Source organism: Suncus etruscus, chromosome 1 (genome assembly GCF_024139225.1).
Source record: "Suncus etruscus isolate mSunEtr1 chromosome 1, mSunEtr1.pri.cur, whole genome shotgun sequence".
Lineage (NCBI taxonomy): Eukaryota > Metazoa > Chordata > Mammalia > Eulipotyphla > Soricidae > Suncus > Suncus etruscus.
In genome coordinates, this window is record NC_064848.1 from 91929332 (window position 1) to 91949332 (window position 20001).

The 20001-nt window shown below is 35.6% G+C and overlaps 1 protein-coding gene and 1 pseudogene across 1 annotated transcript in view; one reads left to right on the forward strand and one right to left on the reverse strand.

The window, feature by feature from the left end:
- The window catches only part of UMAD1 (UBAP1-MVB12-associated (UMA) domain containing 1), a 265322-nt gene extending 262860 nt beyond the window's left edge, over positions 1-2462 (forward strand). Inside the window, exon 4 of the mRNA XM_049769198.1 lies at positions 2054-2462. Coding sequence (XP_049625155.1) covers positions 2054-2311 — 258 coding nt within the window. The 3' untranslated portion in view covers positions 2312-2462. The remainder of the gene's footprint in view (positions 1-2053) is intronic.
- Positions 2463-4467: 2005 nt separating this feature from the next.
- LOC126028464 (uncharacterized) lies at positions 4468-4566 on the reverse strand (annotated as a pseudogene).
- Positions 4567-20001: the final 15435 nt, after the last annotated feature.

A 20001-nucleotide genomic window follows, 5' to 3' on the forward strand; every position in this document is an offset into this window, starting at 1 on the left:
TGAAGCTATTTTAAACAGCTTAGATAGAGACTGTCATAAAGCAGTAGTAGTTCAGTAATGCTATTATCATCCTTTTTAAAATAAAATAGCACCTATTTCTGGGCCACTAACTCAGAATTCATAGGGGGTCAATCAGATAGTGAGGATTGATTGAATTATGGTACCAAGGATGGACTTCTTATGTGTACAGCATGACTGCTGAGCTACATTCCCCGCACCACCATCTTCATCCCTCATTCTGCAGAACAGAGAAATGAACTAGATAAACCCAGCCCTACTTTATGTTATCATGTGGCAGCTTCAGCAAGAGGATTTGAACTTGATGTCACAGTTTATTATAACATAGGCTGACATATTCCTGACATCAAGAAAAGCAAGTAGTGATTAGAAAAGGAAATAAGTTGAATATAAGCATGACCAGGAATAAATGTTGCTAGAGAGGTAATCCTGAAAAATTGTGTCTCTAGAAAGCAAAGTGCTACAAATAATAGGTGAGATTTTTAGAAAACCTGTTTGGTAACTGGAGAACATTCTGCACACAAGGAAAGTCGAGAGGAAAGTTCAAGTGTGGAATACTAACACATTTAGGGAATATTTATTTATACCATAGGTTAGGCAAGAAGACAAGATGGAAGAGACTGTAAATAGATTATGTTAACCAGAAATGAATATAAAAATAAAAATAAAAAGATGGATCTAAATTTTAAGTTAACTGAAATCTGGCAGCCTTAAAGCTTTTACTTACTGTCCTTAACATGTGCAAAGCACTATTCTACTTTAAAACATTGCCTTTCATCCTCCTAACAAATATATGAAATATTTCTCATTATTAATACAGCTATAGAAAAAGTTACAGAGAAGCCGAATAATTTGTGCAATGCCTTTTGCTTACTTTAGATTTGTACTAAGCCACCTGGCCCTCTAGAATCTGTGCTGTTAAATACTCTGTGCTGCTCCATGGGAACAAAAGCTCTGATGCATATGCAATCTTGGAACCAGCCTTTCATGTAGCTCTTTAAAGAGGCTGGAATTGTGGCATCATTACTCAAGTATGCCATCACTCATGTCTGGGCCAGGGGATTTCATATTTAAATCCCACTCCAGTTTCAGAAGACAGGTTCTGTTCATTGCATTTGTGGGCCTTTTTAATAAATTTTGTCACGACAGGCTGTGATTACATTAATTTCAAGTCTTGATCCAAAAGCACTCTTGTCTTATTTTCATATGAAATTAAAAGGCCACTCTTGATGGTGATGTGTTAATTTTATTAATATAATTTCGAGTTATTCACTAAACAAACAGGTTTAGAAGATTCTTCTGTGTTGGGGATTCTTGGGAAGAGAAGATTCTTTTTTACAGAATCTTCATGGATTTTTCTTATGACGTTTCATGAACACTTAAACTGCCTTTACTTCCCCAACTTAAACAATGAAAACAAAGTTAAAGAAACCTCTCTTAACTATACATCCCTTTCCAGATACTGACCCATATTTTTTCCACTTGCACCAATGCCCAGGAAGAAAGGTCTATTCTCAAAGCTATCTGCACTTTCTTTCCTTCTGTCCTCTTCAAAACACACACCAACCAGGCTTTCTGCTTCAGATTTTATCCAGCTCCAGGCTCATATCTGTTAAACACCTTGAAACTGAATTCTTGATCTTCCTACCCAAGCTTGCTCTGCGGATATTCTTTCCCATAGCTCTAGACGATTACTCCGACCTAAATTACTGGCTTTCTTATTGATTTCTTGCTTGATTGTCTACAACCATTCCATCAGCAAATCCTATAGGCTTTCCATTATCTGAGCCATAAATTTGGAGGGTCTTGGGTGGTCAGTCATTTGGAAGAAGAAACAGATTTAGGGTTTATTATCAAATCTAGTATAGGTTTGAATGGATGTATTTTTCAAATGAAATAAATCACTGTATTCTAATATGGAAACATTTTTATATTCCACATTGCTCATTTTGATATATTATGTCACACTTATTCAAGCCTATAAAGTTAAAAATGATTTAAATATTTTTTTAATTTTTAATATTTAATTTTTTAGACCAGCAAGGAAAATTCACCCAGTGCAATGGTAGCAAACCCTGAGACAGAAAACAAGGCAGGCCAGATCCTGGAAAACAGCGCAATAATGACCGAACTTTTGAGCGACGTGCCTTTCACCTTGGCTCCTCACGTGCTGGCTGTGCAGGGCATCATCAGTGACCTTCCAGACCACTTACTCTCCGATGATGTCAGTGAAAATCTATCACGGTTTTGGTATGACTTTACTCTTGAAAATTCAGTGCTTTTCAATTCATAATCTTTATGTTTTAACAGCTTAGAAATAATTTTGTCTCGTTGCTTTAACCTAGTTGATGTCCCTTGCCATTTCATTGTTAAAAAGCCCTCATATAGCATATATCTACTAATATTGAATTTAAATTTCACTTTGTTAACATTCCTTTAAATTAATATAAATTGTGCTCTCAAGGCTTTATGGAAAGATAATATTTCTATAACTGGTCTTTCAAAACATAACACATTGAATTTCTCGTAAAGAACTGTGGCATTTTTCTCATATACAACTCTGAATCCTCTGTCTAGAGTAAGAGTGAAATCTGTGACTTGGAGGGAACTTGAATTAATGTTACTCCCTTTATTTTTCCATAAAGATTAGGAGTGGACTTAGTAAACAGGTTTATTTTTTCAGTTCTGATTTAGACATTGACGTAGAATATAAATTTTCTTAAAAGTAGTAAGTTAGATGATACAAAGACACTACAACTGTTATGGCTACTGTTTGTGATACATTTCAGTTTCCCCAAGCCCTTGGCAATCCTTCCCACATCAGTGATGCTCTGGCCTCACTTTGTCCCTTGTTTGCTACCTCTGAGTGTACTCTTGTAGCAGCTATCCAAAAAATTTCTCTGCTTTTGCCTTATTGGCTTTTTTCTTTTAGCTCCATTGTCTCAGTTTATGAAAAGATTCACAATTCCTTTACCCAACCTCTCTGCTTTCTAAAGAAGAACATCTCATCATAATATTTATTTGTGCTAAGAACATCATTATTTAGAATTGTGATATTTTATTGATAAAATGTTTTCTTGTAGAAAAACTGAAAATTGGATCATTTCCAGTTATAAATTAGTATGTAGGCAAACCACCTAGATAAGGCTTTCTTTGGTTGACTGTTCATTATTTATCTCAACTAAAACAGAAAAGAATTTCCATGGCTTAGTAATCTATTAAGGGAAGAAGAAATTATAATAGGTATTTTCTATACTGTGAGAAATTTCAGATACACTTATTTTAATCAGTAGTGCCAAATTTCAGTACATTTTTTTAAAAAATAGAGTGTCATAACAAAATTAAATACAACATAAAGGTATATGAATGATCCAAATTCTAATGTGTTACATATGTTTAATAACTTTAGTGTGCTCTTGATATAATTACTTATTGTTTAATTTCTTATATTGTTTAAACGTCAAATAAACATTTCTATGACAAAAATATGATTCATTTACAAACAATGCTCTTGTAGAAGGTGACATTTAACTTCAATCTTATGTCAACAACCATAAAATATCAGTCTAGAAAATATGGTTTACTAAGGCAAATGTTAACATTTCATATAAGATCTTATTAAAACTTTTTAGTGCCATGTTACTGTCCCTGTAATGCTAAAACTGCTTCTGTTAAATATAATCAAACATTTCATTTATTGTTATGCCTACATGTTATCATTATATACTTATAATATTTTCTTTTGTCTTCCAAAATTGCTTTATTTAAATGTGAATTAAAATAAACTTATATTTTGATTAGTTTCATATCAAAACATTGTTTTCTTTGTATTATACATACTTGAAGGTGAATTAAAATTCCTTGTGAAGTAAAGGCTTCAGTAGATTGTTTGCAAAGAACTAAAAAAATGTAACATTCTCTTTCTCTTACATGTAAGGTTTAAGGAATAACAATGGAAAATGGCTAGATCACCAGTTCTGGTTTCATAGAAGTTGAAAACTATGACTGTTCATAAAAAAAATCTATGTAAGTCCTTTATATATTTTTGTTCTGAAATGAAACACTGGCCATTAACCAGTTGGTTCTGTTTTACCCAAGAGGTTTATCCTGGAGAATGACCCATGTGCTTTGGAGAAGAATATGTATCCAGTTTTCCGGGGATAGAATGCCCTATATATTTTTACCAGGCCACTTTCTTCCATTTCTCTTTTTAGAGCTAGTATATTCTTGTTGGGTTTCAGTCTGGTTGACCTATCAAGGGTTGACAGGGTGGTGTTGAGGTCTTCGACTATTATTGTGTTTCTATTGATGACTTCTTTCAGATTTGTCAACATTAAATATTTTGCTGGTCTCTCATTCGGTGCATAAGTCTAGGAGTGTGATTTCTTCCTGTTATACATATCCCTTGATTATTATAAAATGTCTATCTTTATCCCTTATAACTTTTTTTTTAATATGGAACGCTTCATGAATTTGAGTGTCATCCTTGCGCAGGGGCCATTCTCTGTATCGTTCCAATTTTAGTATATGTGCTGCCAAAGCGAGCACCCCTTATAACTTTTTTTTTTTTTTTTTTAGTTTTTCGGCCACACCCGGCAGTGCTCAGGGTTACTCCTGGCTGTCTGCTCAGAAATAGCTCCTGGCAGGCACGGGGGACCATATGGGACACCGGGATTCGGGATTCGAACCAACCACCTTTGGTCCTGGATCGGCTGCTTGCAAGGCAAACACCGCTGTGCTATCTCTCTGGGCCCTCCTTATAACTTTTTAAGGCTAAAGTTTGTCATCTGTTATTAATATGGCCACTCCAGTTTTTGCAAGGGAGTAATTGTTTGGATGATTGTCCTCCAACCTTTGATTTTGTGTCTATGTGTGTTTTGACTATTCAGAGGTGTGTTTTGTAGTCAGATGAATGTTGAATTCAGTTTTTTCATTCATTTTGCCACTCTGTGTCTCTTAACTGGTGCATTAAGTCCATTGATGTTGAGAGAGATAATTGTCATGGAATTTAGTGTCATCTTAATGTAGGAGTTGTTGTGTCTTTTGGTCTGTCTAGTCTTAAAGTAGACCTTTCAGTTTGTCTTATAAGGCTGATTTTGAGTTTGTAAAGATTCTGAGCTGTTGTTTATCCATGAACTTATGTATCCTTTCTTTAAATCTGAGAGTGAGTCGGGCAGGGTGCAGTATTTTAGGCAAAGCATTCATTTTGTTGAATTTTGTCATTATATCCCACCACTGCCTTCTGACTTTCAGGGTTTCTTGTGACAGTCTACTATAAATCTTAAGGATGCTCCTTTGAATGTAATTTCCCTGTTTTGATCTTGCTGCTTTCAGTATTCTATCCTTACTCTGTAGAATTCATCATTGTAGATGTGTCTTGTGGTGCTTTTTTTTTTTTTTTTTCAGATTTCTTTTATCTGGTACTCTCTGGGCATGCAGGATTTGGTTCAATGAACTCTTTAGCTCTGGGAGTTTTTCTGTAATGTTTTCCTTGCCTGTTGATTCTTCCTGGGGATTTCCTTCCTGGGTCTCTGGGACTCCAATGATTCTTATGTTGTTTCTGTTGAGTTAATCAAAGACTTCTATTTTTGTCTGTTCACATTTCTTGTTTTGTTTTGTTTTTCATTGTCTGATCATTTGTTTTAAGGCTCTTTTTTGTTCTTTTTTGTTGTATAGAGTTGTTATGCATCTCATCTTGCAGCTCATGGATCCAGTCTTCGGCTGCTGTTACTCTGTTGGAGAGGCTTCCAGTGACGTTTTCATTTCACCTACCACGTTTTTCAGTCCCATTATTTCAGTTTGAAGTTTTCTGGTTTCTATTTTCATAACCTCTTGATTCTTATTTGTAGTATATTCAGCTCGATCTATGCATTCTTTGAGTTCCATGAACATCCTCCATATTTTTCTCTAAACTCCTTATTGGAGAGGCCAACTAGGTGACTGACACTTTTCAGGTCATCAGAGCTGCCATCTTCATTCTCTATGCATGGTGTTTTTCTGCATTGTTTCCCCATTGTTGCACCTGTAGTGTGATGTTTTCTGTGTGTTGAGCTAGGGGTCATTGACTAGGAGATGTGCGTGGCCACTGAGCAAAACAGAGTGCCAGGCTCTTCTGGCTCCACATTTCCAAGGCGGTGCCTGCTCACCTCTGATCACATAGCATCTGCAGACACTTATGGACAGGGTTGGTTCCAAAACTGGCAGCCAAGACTCAGGGGCAGCTGCTGCCACTTGCTAGTTGTTCAGTCATAATTAAATTCTACCCTTCCTTCAATTACATAGCTTCCAAGACTCTTCTGGGTGGCATTGATCCCAAAAGCATTAGCCTATGGTCAGACAGCAGCCGCTTGCAGAGGCGTTTGGTGCCAATCCTGTTTTACCCAAAGGGAAAATAAATCCTGGAATAGTTAAATTACTTAAGTTACCTAGTGATAAATATTCACATTACTAGCCATAAAATACAAAAACATTCATTCAAAAGGACATATTCACCCCTTTTCACATTGCAGTATTTAGAACAGATGTTATATGGAATCGACCTAGGTATTCCAAAGACAGGTAAGTGTGGAATACTATGTAGCTGCAAGGAATGATAAAACCATGTAGTTACCAGGAACCTGGATGAAACTGGAAGACTTTATGTTAAGGGAAGTACATCAGAAGAGGAAGGACAAATAAATACCAGATGATCTCACTCATTTGTGGTATATAGAACAACATGACAAAGGAATGGAAGGTTGACAGGCAAGGTTGGCTCTAGAAAATAGAAATGAAACTGTCTGAAGAGAGAAACTGAGAGGGGATATAAGAAGAAAAATACAGTAGGAGTAAGGATCAGGAACCTGGAACACATCAGTGGTATAGAAGCAAAGTATATGTATATATCTAAACCATTGTAAGTACTCCAAAGCACAGTATTTAAACTTAAAAATGTACCTGTTAAGGAGCATGCTAGGGAGTGGGAGGGAACCTGAAAACATCAGTGAAACTTAACAGTGGTGATGGGATTGGTAAATTGTGTGCCTAAAACTCTATTTTGCAAATGACTGTGCCTAAATAAAATTAATTTTAAGTTTAATATACAGGATTATAAGTTATAACAAAGCTGTAGGCTGTAATAAGAAAGAGGGCATAGCGGGCCCAGAGAGACAACACAGTGGCATTTGCCTTGCAAGCAATCCCTCTAAGGACATTCTTCAAAGAATTCTTCATGACATCCTTCAAAGAAGTGGATCAAACACTCCTGAAATTCATTTGGAACAATAAATGCCCAAAAATAGCAAAGCAACCATTAGGAAAGAAAAGATCAGAGGCATAACTTTCCCTGACTTCAAATTGTATTACAAATCAATAGTCTTTAAAACAGCTTGGTACAGGGCCAGAGCTGTAGCACAGTGGTGGGGCATTTACCTTGTGTGCAGCTGACCCAGAACAGATACAGGTTCGATCCCCAACATACCATATGGTCCCCTGAGTCAGGGGCAATTTCTGAACACAGAGCCATGAGTGGCTCCTCAGCACCACTGGTGTGGCCCCCCCAAAAAACCAAAACAGCTTATACTGGAATTAAGATAGACCCTCAGTACAGAGGAATAGACTTGACTATTAAGAAAATGACCCCCAGGTTACAATCAATTAATCTTTGATAAAAGGCCTAAAAATGTAAAATGGAACAAGGAAAGCCTCTTAAACAAGTGATGTTGGGATAACTGGTTAGCCACATATATAAAAGCGAACTCAGACCTTCATCTAATACCAATCACAAAGGTCAAATCCAAATGGATTACAGATTTTGATATGGTTTAGGGAAACCATATGGTATGTAGAAGAAAATGTAGGTAAAACACTCCATGACATTGAGACTAAAGGCATCCTTAAGGAGGAAACACCACTGTCCAAATAAGCAGAAGCTGAGATAAGCAAATGGGACTACATTAAGCTGAGAAGCTTCTGCACTTCAAAGAAAATAGTGACTAGGCTACAAAGGTCACCCAAGGAATGGGAGAAACTATTCACCCAGTAACCATCAGATAAGGGACTAATATCTAAGATATACAAGGTATTGACAGAACTTAACAAGAAAAAATTCTAATCCCAGAAAAAAAATGGGGGGAAGAAATGAACAAACATTTCTTCAAAGAAATACAGATGAACAAAAGAAACATGAAAGAATGTTCCACATCACTAATCATCAGGGAGATACAAATCAAAACAACAATGAGGTACTAACTCATGCCACAGAGACTGGCACACATCACAAAAACCGAATTATCAGTGCTGGCAGAGATGTGGGGAGAAATGAACTCTCATTCACTACTGGTGGGAATGCCATATAGTCCAGCCCTAATGGAAAACAATATGGAGATTCCTCAAAAACTGGAAATTGAGCTCCCATACAATCCAGCTATACCACTCCTAGGGAAAAGCCCTAGAAACACAGAAGACAATATAAAAATGTCTTTTCAGCCTTTCTGGAAAACAAAATAGCTATTCCTCAAAAAACTGGAAATTGAGTTCACATATGATCCAGCTATAATACTCCTAGGAGTATTATACAATACAAAAAAAGCCCCTGCATGCCTATGTTCTTTACAGTTCTATTTACAATAGCCAGAATCGGGAAAAAACCCAGGTGCCTGACAACAGATGAGTGGCTAAAGAAACTGGTACATATATACAATGGAATACTATGCATCTATTGGGACAAAAATGAAGTCATGAAATTTTCCTATATATAGGATGGACATGGAAACTATTACGCTTAGTGAAATTAGTCAGAGGGAGGGAGATAGACACAGAATAGTCTCACTCTTCTGTGGGATTTATGCAAAATAAAAGACCATATGGTAATATAACCAGAGACAAATGAGATAATCACCAGAAGGACCAGTCCATGATATGAAGCTTACAACATAATTGTGAGCACAGTTATAGAAATAACTACACTAACAACTACTATGGTAATGATAGAAAAATAGAATGCTTGTCTCGAACAAAGGCACCAACAGATTCAATTTCCAGTTTTGTGGAGGAGAAAGGAAATGGAGGGCATTTGTGGCAGGAAGGCTGAACTGGTGAAGGGTATTATACATTTTATGACTGAAACTCAACTATGAACATGTTTGTAACATAGTACTTAAAGATACCATTAGAAAAAAACAGAAAAGAATAATAGAAAAATAGGTACCTATATTTACTACTTTCATTTACCACTATAATGATAGGTCTCTTACTATTTTTCCATAGCAATTATCTCACTATAAAAATAGTTAAAATTTTTCACATAAAAACTATTTTTCTCTTATTAAGCATGATGGTCCTTTTTCCTTTGTACCAGTTACGACAGAAGTATTGTTGATAAAGAATGGAAAGTGATTTTGCTGAATATTATTTTTAACTGAAAATTCATGAAGTTTCATGTATTTTAACTACCTTTAATTACATTTCATCCTTTCTTCATTGCAGAAATATATATGCAATTTTGAAAAATTCATTACTCTGGCTAACTGAACTTAATGTTAACTGATTTTTTTTTCTGGCTTTTGGGCCTCATCCAGTGCACTTAGGGGTTACTCCTGTCTCTGCACTCAGGAATCACTCCTGGCCAGCTTGGAGAAACATATGATGCCAGGTCATGTGCAAGGCAAGCACTCTACCTCCTATGCTATGGCTCTGGTCCCTAACTGAACTTCTAAGATTGTGACTGTATCATTTAATATTAACAAAAGCACAGCTCTTGTAATTAATTCTAATAACCTGTAATTTTTTTGTTTTTGTTTTTGTTTTGGATCACACCCAGCAGTGCTCTACTAGGCTCTACTAGGCTCAGATATTGCTCCTGGCAGGCTCGGGGAACCGTATGAGATGCTGGGATTCTACCCACTGTCCTGCATGTAAGGCAAATGCCTTACCTCCATGCTATTTCTCTGGCCCCAACCTGTAATTTTTTAAAGTAAAAACTGACATCAAGACTTTTTTTTTTCAGAGAAAATATCAAAGACAATAGAGATAAGGGCCAGGAAGACCAGCCCATAATATGAAGCTTGCCAAAAAAGTGAGAGCACCAACTGCACTAACAATTACCGTGACAATGATAGTTGGAACTGATCACTCTGGCCAAGAGCTTAATGCTGAAAGGGGATAAAATGATATGCATGGCACCTCTTCAATGACAATAATGCAAACAACAGTGCCAGAAAGGAGAGAGGGAGAGAGAGAAAATCCAAATGCCTGCCCCCAGAGAGAGGCAAAGAGTAGAGGGTTGGAAGGAAATGGGGGACATTGGTGACAAGAGAGTTGCACTAGTGAATGGCAGTGTACATTCTATGAATGAAACCCAAATATGAACATTTCTGTAATTCATGGTGCTTAAATAATAGGGAAATTATTATTAGTAAAAAAGAATATTTTCCTCTGTTCTCAAAATCAAATTTTTATTTCAGTCCTTTATTTTTATTTTTTTATTTTTTGGATTTGGGACCATACCTGGTGATGCTCAGGGGTTATTCCTGGCTATGCACTCAGAAATCGCTTCTGGCATGGGGGATCATATGGGATGCCAGGCATCAAACCTCAGTCAGTCCTAGGTCAGACGTGTGCAAGGCAAACTCCCTGCTACTGCACCTCCATTCTGCCCCCAAGTCCTTTAAACTGAAAACAGAATAAAAGTTCTTTTCTACAATTTTCAGAAACCCTATTTCTAAGAAACTTAGAATTAAACTTCAATTATAAGGAATACATATGAAACAGCAAAGAAATATTCTATATTCTAAAAAAAAGAACATATATCAGATCTTATCTCTTATAATAACAATTGACCAGCAAATAAATGGACATTGACCAATGACCTAGCAAAGAATATGTGCCTTCCTGAGATTAATGTATTTTCTTAGGTGGTTGAAGAATTTCATAACTATTGATTTTGAGCCCTTGTGGGTACCTGGATATGACCTAAATATTATTGACAAATATCAAACTTTCAGATTATGTCTGACACCATACTAAGTTGTCTTGAAAAATGGAGTATGTGCAGTAAAATGACTGCCAAATAATTTTTCTGGATTTGGTAATAAAGTAACATTTCTATTGATTGGTGCAGAAGACTTCCCGTCAAAATAACAATATTTTAATTATCTTTTAAAATATAACATTTTAATTTTTGGTCATTTAGGGTTTTCACTAAAGTTAGAAAAACAGTAATGAGTTCATGTAGATCCTTCAACCCATTCACACTATTGTTAACTTCTGATTTTACTATTGTATGTTTGCCATAACTAAGGAGTCAGAAACTGATATTTCTAACTAAAATTTACTCTGGGGATTGGAATGATAGTACAGCAGGTAGGGTGCTTGCCTTGCACACAACCAACCCAGGTTCAGTTGCCAGCATCTCATATGCTTCATCTAGCATTGTCAGAACTGATTCCTGAGTGTGGAGCCAAAAGTAACCTCTCAGCAACACTAGATATAACCAAAACTAATAAAACAAATAATAGCTCATTGTTTACACTTAGTTTGTTCTCTCATGTCCTTTTCTTCTACCAATATTACATTTACTCACATCTTCAAGTCATTTTTAGCTACCATTCTTAATTTTTTTCAAAGATTTTTGATTATCAATGCAGGTCTATAAAGTAATGGTAGGTATTTTGTAGAATATTTTACAATTACGGTAAGTTAGACTAACATGATTAGACCACGATTATGAGTCATGAGTTATCCAGGAGGAAGATTTTAGAAGTGAACAAATCTTTGTGGAGTCCATCTATCATATTTCAACATATATGTTGGCCTTTATCACATGGCAAGGCAGTGGTCACTAGTTTTCCCAATTATAGAGTCATTTTTCTGCTCTTCCCCCTTTGGGTACTCTATTCTTTGTTTTCTTTTTTTCCAGTATATTTATTGATTGATTGTTTTTTTATTGTTTATTGATTGTTTTTTGGGCCACACCTGGTGATGCTCAGGGGTTATTCCTGGCTCTGTGCTCAGAAATTGCTCCTGGCAAGCTCGGGGGACTATATGGGATGCCAGGACTCAAACCGGCATTTATCCTGTGTCAGCCACACACAAGACAAACACCCTACCACTATGCTATCTCTCCGTCCCTGGGTACTCTATTCTTTGTAATTAAATCACGATGGATAGCCCACATTGAAGAATTCAGCTCTTGAGGGTAAGTAATAATACAGTTTCTTGAGGGTAAGTAATAATCTAAATTATTGGAATTTTTTATGTGAGAGCCCTGTGTATCATTTACTTACTTATATTGGGATTCATGAATATTCCATCTTTTCCCCTCACATTTAAATCAGTAGTAACCAAGAAATTTTAAAAAATTTTGATGAAAGTTAACAAAAATATGGAACATTACACACAGATCGATTCAGCCAGGGTTGTGAAAGTAAAGTTAGTCTATAATAATTTTTCTCATTAGAGAACCATGAGAATTCATTACATCATTATACGTGATAGCTCATTACAATAGGCGGCATTTCTTAGTCATAGCAAAACCTCCTTAAAACTCTAAAGAAGGAAACATTTCATTTTAAACCTTTAAGAAGTAGTTTTAAGTTGAAGTTTGAAAACTCAGTTTTTCAGAGGGAAGACCTTCCTAAGAAGCTCTAACTTTGATTTCTGACTTATCAGAAATTGCTTTATCCTTTAAACATAAAATGTTCTGGTCCCATTTCAGTCCAAAAATTTTTAGAACTCTTTTTTTTTTAGTCCAAAAAATATTAAACAAAGAAAACCATATCTTATTTTGACCATGAAAAAAAACTTCACTATAATTCTTTGCCAAGAATTCACCCTGTTCCTATTTTCTTTTTTATCAGCAGAGGTGTTTGAGGAAGAGGAGTGGGAGAGAGTTGGGACCATGCCTGACTGTGCTCTGTTGTCAGGAATTACTCCCTATAGTTTTCGAGGGATCATATGGGGGTGCCGAAATGGGAATCGAATCCAGAACAGATGCATGCAAGGCAAGTGTCCTACCTACTGTATTATTTCTCTGGTTTCCAGTTCTAATTTTCAACCCCACAAAGGAAATTAATTTATCATAAACAAAGATATGGAAAAGTATAATTGCATCCAGAACAAACACATTCTGAAACAGCCCTGTTAACAGCATATTAGTTACCTACTACCCTGGCCAGGAAGGGGACCAAACAATCAGTCATTTCAAGGATCATTTAAGGAGAAGGCCTCCCACATTGGACTTTGCCAGGGATATACAATCCAAGATGTGACACGTGGATGTTGAATCTGCCCCTGGCTTCTCCAGTGGTGTTTGGTATCATTCAGATCCAAGGAAAAAAGAAAGGGAATGCCACTTTCATTGTACAAAGATGTGTTCCTATATACATGTTTTTCCCTTTTATTTTTCAAAAGGTATATAATTTTATTTCAAGATGAATGTATTTCTGAATAATGATAAGTAACATCTGGGAGGACAACAAAAAAGTACAATTTTGATGAGAACAAAACAAAACTAAGTTCTTACACCTACAGGGTACAATGCATACTAATATGCTGTTGTCAGCTTAGTCAGTTGAAAAAGATGTCTCTGGACCAAAAAGGAAGAAATGGAAGCCAAAAATCCACTAGACAGTTGTTCTCAGATTAAGCCTAATCCTTAATCTCTTTATATAATCTTCCCTCTTCATCTTTGTGTTGGTTATGCCTCCAGAATTTGTGTTTCTCAATGTTTATTTTTTTTCAGTTGAAAACAGAATGTATCTGGCTTTCTATCATTTCTTTCTTTCTATTTATTTATTTATTTATTTATTTATTTATTTATTTATTTATTTATTTATTGCTTTTTGGGCCACATCGGTGACACTCAGGGGTTACTCCTGACTATTATGTGCTCATAAATCACTCCTGGCTTAGGGGACCATTATGGGACACCTGGGGATCAAACCAAGGTCCGTCCTAGGTTAGCGTGTGCAAGGCAAACACCCTACTGTTTGCCCCACCGCTCTGGCCCCTTTCTATTATTTCTTAATCAAAATATATACATATAAATGTAAATATATATGTATATATATATATTTGCCTTTTTCAAAATCTGAAATAAAAACTTAAATGTAGGGTCTGAAGCGGTAGCACAGCGGTGGGGCATTTGCCTTGCACAAGGCTGAACCAGGATAGACTTTGGTTCCATCCCCAGTGTCCCATATGGTCCCCTGAGCCAGGAGGAATTTCTGAGCACAGAGCCAGGAGTAACTTCTAAGGGGCACCAGGTGTGCCCCCCAAAAAAATAACTTAAATGTAGTGAAACAAATGGGGAAATTCTCAGATTTCATCTCCTTATCTACTAGATAGATACAAGTGTTCCACCTCACCAAGATGCCTGCCTGTCAGTGTTAAATCCCAACACCCCCCATAATCCACCAACCAGAAAGACATTTGACAGATTGAAACTGCATTTTCTGTTAGAAAGACAATCGGTAAGATGACTTTACTTTTTCAAAATACAGCCACCACTCCATTTCCTGTGAGAATCCCTGCTTTCTTGTAATGTCCCATCAGACATATGCTTAGCACATAATAAATTGTCAGTCAGCATCTGTTGAGTGAATGCACAAACTAAGGAAATAAATCATTAATTTTCTTTATAAACAAGACTTCCCAAAAGCACCAAAATAGAATTCAAAAGTTTTGCAGTTTCTTAAGTCCCAACAAGAGCCACCAAATTATGCTGTGTTTGCACAGCTGAAAATAATGCTTAGTTTACTAAACCTCTAAAATTTGTACCTTTTGTCTGTTTTGGGTTTCTTTGTCACTCTTTCCTGTGTTTTTTTCTTGCACCCAACCATGCCTCCCTTTTATTTGCCACTGTTGATACTTAAAATGCTCTTTAGCCCAGAACTCTTTTCAGGGCACACTGACCTGAGTGTAAAAATGTTTCTTTTGAGGCACTGCCTCTTTGAAATTTTTCCTCAAATGTATCATAATTTGGGCTTCATGTTTTGGTATTCTTTGGTGTACCAGTGTTTCACAAAGTGGATGATACTCCCTACCTGGGGAGTGCTGGAACAGACCAAAGAGGTGATAGTAGCTTCTGGTGCATTGATAGTGCTTCAGAGAAGTGGGTACTCTTTCTATTTATTTAAAGAAGGTGGGGATGGGGTATGTCACTGAAAAAATGTACACGTACAGGGAACTTTCTTCTGCCTTCTATTAAATCAACATTGACTGATGCTAATTAAATTAGGGCTCTTTTAATCATGCATTTGTATAGATTTGACTATATACTATAAAATTGAATGCCTGGTATTTTAATATGCTATGACATTTTATTTTTATGTAATCTAATCGTACTGAAGAATTTGGAAATATTAACCTTTTTTGGTAATGACCCATATTCTTGAAGCATAAGCTCATTTTACTTCTGAGGAAAAACAAATAATCAACTGAGGAAAGAAGACCACATTTTTATTTTTTATGCAATTAAAGTAGATTCCAAAATATTCTTTAACTGATGTTTGTTTGGTAGCCAATTTACTGAGTGAATTCTAAGTTTTTATTTCTCTTATGGATTATAATGGTTTTGTATAGTATTAATCAAATATTTAACTTGTACAGTCACATTAATTACTGCAGCTTCTAAATTTTCCTCTATTCATGAGTATTTTCCCCATTGCAAAAGTGCAGTTATAGATTATAAACAAATGGGGAAAACAACTGTAATCTATTAAAAGTTTTATTTTAGTCTATAAAAAGAAAAGCCAGTATACTTATTAATGAAATTCTGCTATTCTATTGTATAATAGCAACCTGAAAAATACTTTATAATATCAAAAATAATAAAATATATTAGACAATTTTATCCCTTTGCTTCTTCTCTAAAGAAGAAAAAGTTCTGTAGAAGTAAAATAAAAATCAAGTTATTGATCCTTACTTACATTCATAATTTGAATAATGCATATCAGAATCATTATAGAATAAAATCCTCATTAAATAAAGCATCTGTTCCCATGGTGTAGGTTATTTCTATCCTGCCTTTTTTGCTATTCATGGAAATACACCTGAGGTACTATTTATTTTTTCATGTGCATTGTAGTAAAGCTCTCATTTTACTAAATGAAATATGCTAGACACTAATGGACAAACAGTATTCAATTTGTATGCAGTATCTAAAACAGTAATCATAGACATAGCCATTAAATCAGAGATTATCAAGGATATAGGGTGATTAAAGAAGAATATTAGTCTCCCTGAATAATTAATGTATGAAGATAATGAATACAAGGATAGTATAGATGGCTGTACAACATTGTGAATACAATTGATAATACTGAAATGGCTTAAGAAGCAAGTTTATATATGTATGTATGAATATATATGTATGCTCATAAAGATAATTTTAAAGTTATCATTAACATAAATTCACATTTGAATATATTAGGAATATTTAAACAAAAAGAAGTTATATATTCTATCATAACAAAAATAACTAGGAAAGAAATATGCTTATTGGTCATAATTTCTAGGGCATATTGTCTTTGAATTTTATTTTTAGAGGCGGCTGGAGAAATATTTAAATATTTAAAATATGGAAGAATCAGAGAATAATATTACTACACTCATATTTATGCATGGAGTATTTTATTTTCTGGCACTCTATGAGTTTCCTGACCAAATCCCTTCTAGCAGTGGCTCATACAAACCTCCACCATATTTTACTGGAAATCATTGCTGTTTCCAGATATTTGCTTTGGAAATGTTACAGCCCTTTAACCATCATCTCAAAAACAATCAAATATTTATATTCATCTCCCAAAATGTTACTTTCCTTCAAATCTGCTAAATTCACATCATTTCTCAGAGACTCTTTAGAGCCTGAGATAATACCCTTCATCTCTAGATTTATTCATTCCTTTTTTTTCCTTAGATATGCTAAATATTGCTCCCATTTCTATAACTTTGGGATCCAGTAGTGCACTGATGCTAGGAAATGCTTCTTAAATGAGTATAGTAATAGATACTCTTTGAAATATGTATGTATACATGTATGTCCTTTCATTATATTATTTGACATATTATGTAATGTAATGTCTATTGTGCCTGTTATAGAATTATGAGTAGAATTTCTATCATGGATCAACCTACCCAAGAGCAATCATCATCATCCTTAACAGAGAATGTTGTTGTAACATATATGTACAACTATAAAGGAATATTTCATTTATTTAAAAGTGACATAGAGAACTAAAACTAAATGTATGTATCTAGGTATAGGAATTCCAAAGTTAAAACATAGAAAATCCTTAATTAAAATATGTATTTCACAGTGAGCATTAATAAATTTTACTTGGGTACTTCACAAAACTTTAGGGACTTTGTAACAAAGATGTTTGATTATTATATATTGTAAGTTACTGTGAACTACAAAGCTATTCATCATTTGATTTCAGGAACATAATGCTTCAACAACAATTTCTTCACTAGTTGCATCTATGAGAGGTACTTTTAGTATACCCAGTTACTCACTTTAAAAAGAGGGAAGAAGCTATGAGTCTGTAATTTTGAAACGATTACGGTTCCATTTGCTTTAATAATCTCATACATAACCTAAACATGCGGATAAAGAAAGCTTAAAAACAAAAAATCAAAAAAAAATTAAATGAATGGTGGGCTGATGGATCTCTGAGCCCCAATACTCTCACCAGCTCATAATAAATCAATAAATGGTGTAAATACTTATCCTAATCAAGTAAAAAATTAATTTTGCTACCATTTCTTAAAGTTTTACATTTTTCCTGATATCTTCTCTGGTTTCATTTTGCCTTATTTTAAATTTCCCTTTCTCCAGAACTCTCTTTAAAAATCTTTACTTACAAATAACATGACATAATGTTAAAAGTAGAATAATTTTTCTACCCTTTGCTATCATGTTTATAGTGCCTTTTATCTCCCAGAGTTATTTAATAACTAATTACTATTCTAAACAGAGCTCCTTGTAAAAATCTTAAAAAACTTTCTTTATGGTAAGTAAGCCTTTCCTATGGAAGGAGGAGGAAAATTCCCACAAATGTTGCTTGCTTGGAAAGTCATTCAAAAGTTGCAGGCTGAGGAAGTGACACTGAATGTTTGGCAACTTGGAATGTGCTACTCTTGAGAGGTTGCCCATGTGTAAGTTGGCCAAAGGGGCTGGAACAAGCAGCAGAAGCTCCCCCAGCCACTCCGAACTGGAAATCTTGAAGGGATTGGGGGCAAGCAGTGAGAAGAGGAAATGGAAATTGTAGTTGATTTCATGCTCCTCTGGCTTACCTCAAATACGCCATGCATGCCCAGAGGTGCTCTGGCACAAGTGGGAGCAGCTGGATAGATTAAGAAAAGCTTTTTGTCCCCACCATTCACTGTAAGACCTGATCTGGGGTGACAGATGCAGAATACAGGCAGGGCTACAGAAAGTACAGAATGGCCTTAATGTTCTGATGCTTATTCTTGATTTTGGCAAGCATTGGGTTTTGTAACAAAATTACGGTAGGTACATTTTCACCCACTGGGTGTTTTCAGAGCATAGTCCTTCTTTCCCCAATATAGAACACTAAATGGAATAAGTAACAATAAATGCTAGTTTTCCTTTCTTTACCAATGCTGTTTTTGCCTTTAACAAAAGACTATTACTAAGAATGACTACAAGAAAATCATGAATAATAACTAAATCTTCCTGAATCTATTTTCTTACACTGCTAGAAAAATCATGTAATCTTTTCTCTTGATTATGAAAAAACACGTGGCCAGGGATGGTGTGGAAAACTTCAGCATTAAAAACAATATCTTGAGTAATCCAAGAGGGAAATTAATTTTCACTTTGAAGGTGTCCAACAGAACAAACACAAGTAAAGTAACTCTCCTGGGAAATGGCGCCTGCTGCTTCCAGGTGCAAAAAGCCTCTCTTCACGCTCTAACTTCTGACTCTGTTGGAGACATGAGGTGACTTAGTAGGGTACCTCTCTTGGCAATTAGAAACAATTTACTTACTCTGTGATTAGACACCAGCTCTCCCATTGCTAAATTGCTCATAATTAGCTGCTTTCATTAATAAGTTGAGAGTACAAAGGATATTTAAATTTATAGTAACAGGGTTCCTTGGAAGGGGTGGGGGTTGAGTCATACTTGGTGATATTTCATACTTGGGGCTATTTCAAGCTCTGTGCTCAGGAGTGACCTTTAATAGCAGTCAGAGACTATATGCAGTGCTGGGGATTTGAACCAGTGACAGCCACCATTGTAACATGCAAGTTAAGTGCCTTACTGCCCGTACTATCTTTCTAGCCAAGTAATAAATACTCTCAGATGCCAAACACAAGACCCCAGGAGATGACTTTGTTGTTAATTTCAAGGCAATGAAATATATCAATAATTCCATTTGTAAATCTGATGACAAACTTAAAAGTATATGTGATATCATCATTTACTCTCTTGGAATCTCATGTTCAGAAAGGTAGACATTAAAAGTAATAGGTCTAGGGACTGGAGCGGTGGCGCAGGCGGTAGGGAGTTTGCCTTGCACGATAACCTAGGATGGATTGCCTTTCGATCCCCTGGCATTCCATATCGTCCCCCAAGCCAGGAGCGATTTCTGAGCAGATAGCCAGGAGTAACCCCTGAGCATCACCAGGTGAGGCCCAAAAAATAAAATAAAATAAAAATTAACAGATCCTGGGCAATACATAAAATGAATACACAGTTAATGAATACTTAGAAATTGAACTTGGGAATGTCATTTTTCAGACTTGGCATGTTGAAGCCAAGTGCTGTCTCCTTCATCCAAATTGACTTCGTGCCACCTACCATTTAAATGGTGATAACAGATTCAGTGATTCCAAAGTCTTCAGCTCTCACCCATAAAGTACACAGGTAACTTTATCTGTGTTTTATTTTGAGTCGTAGCAACTATAAATCTTCCAATGAACAATCTTAACATCTTTCAATAGCTCACTGGGATACTGCCCCAGTGAGTTCACTACC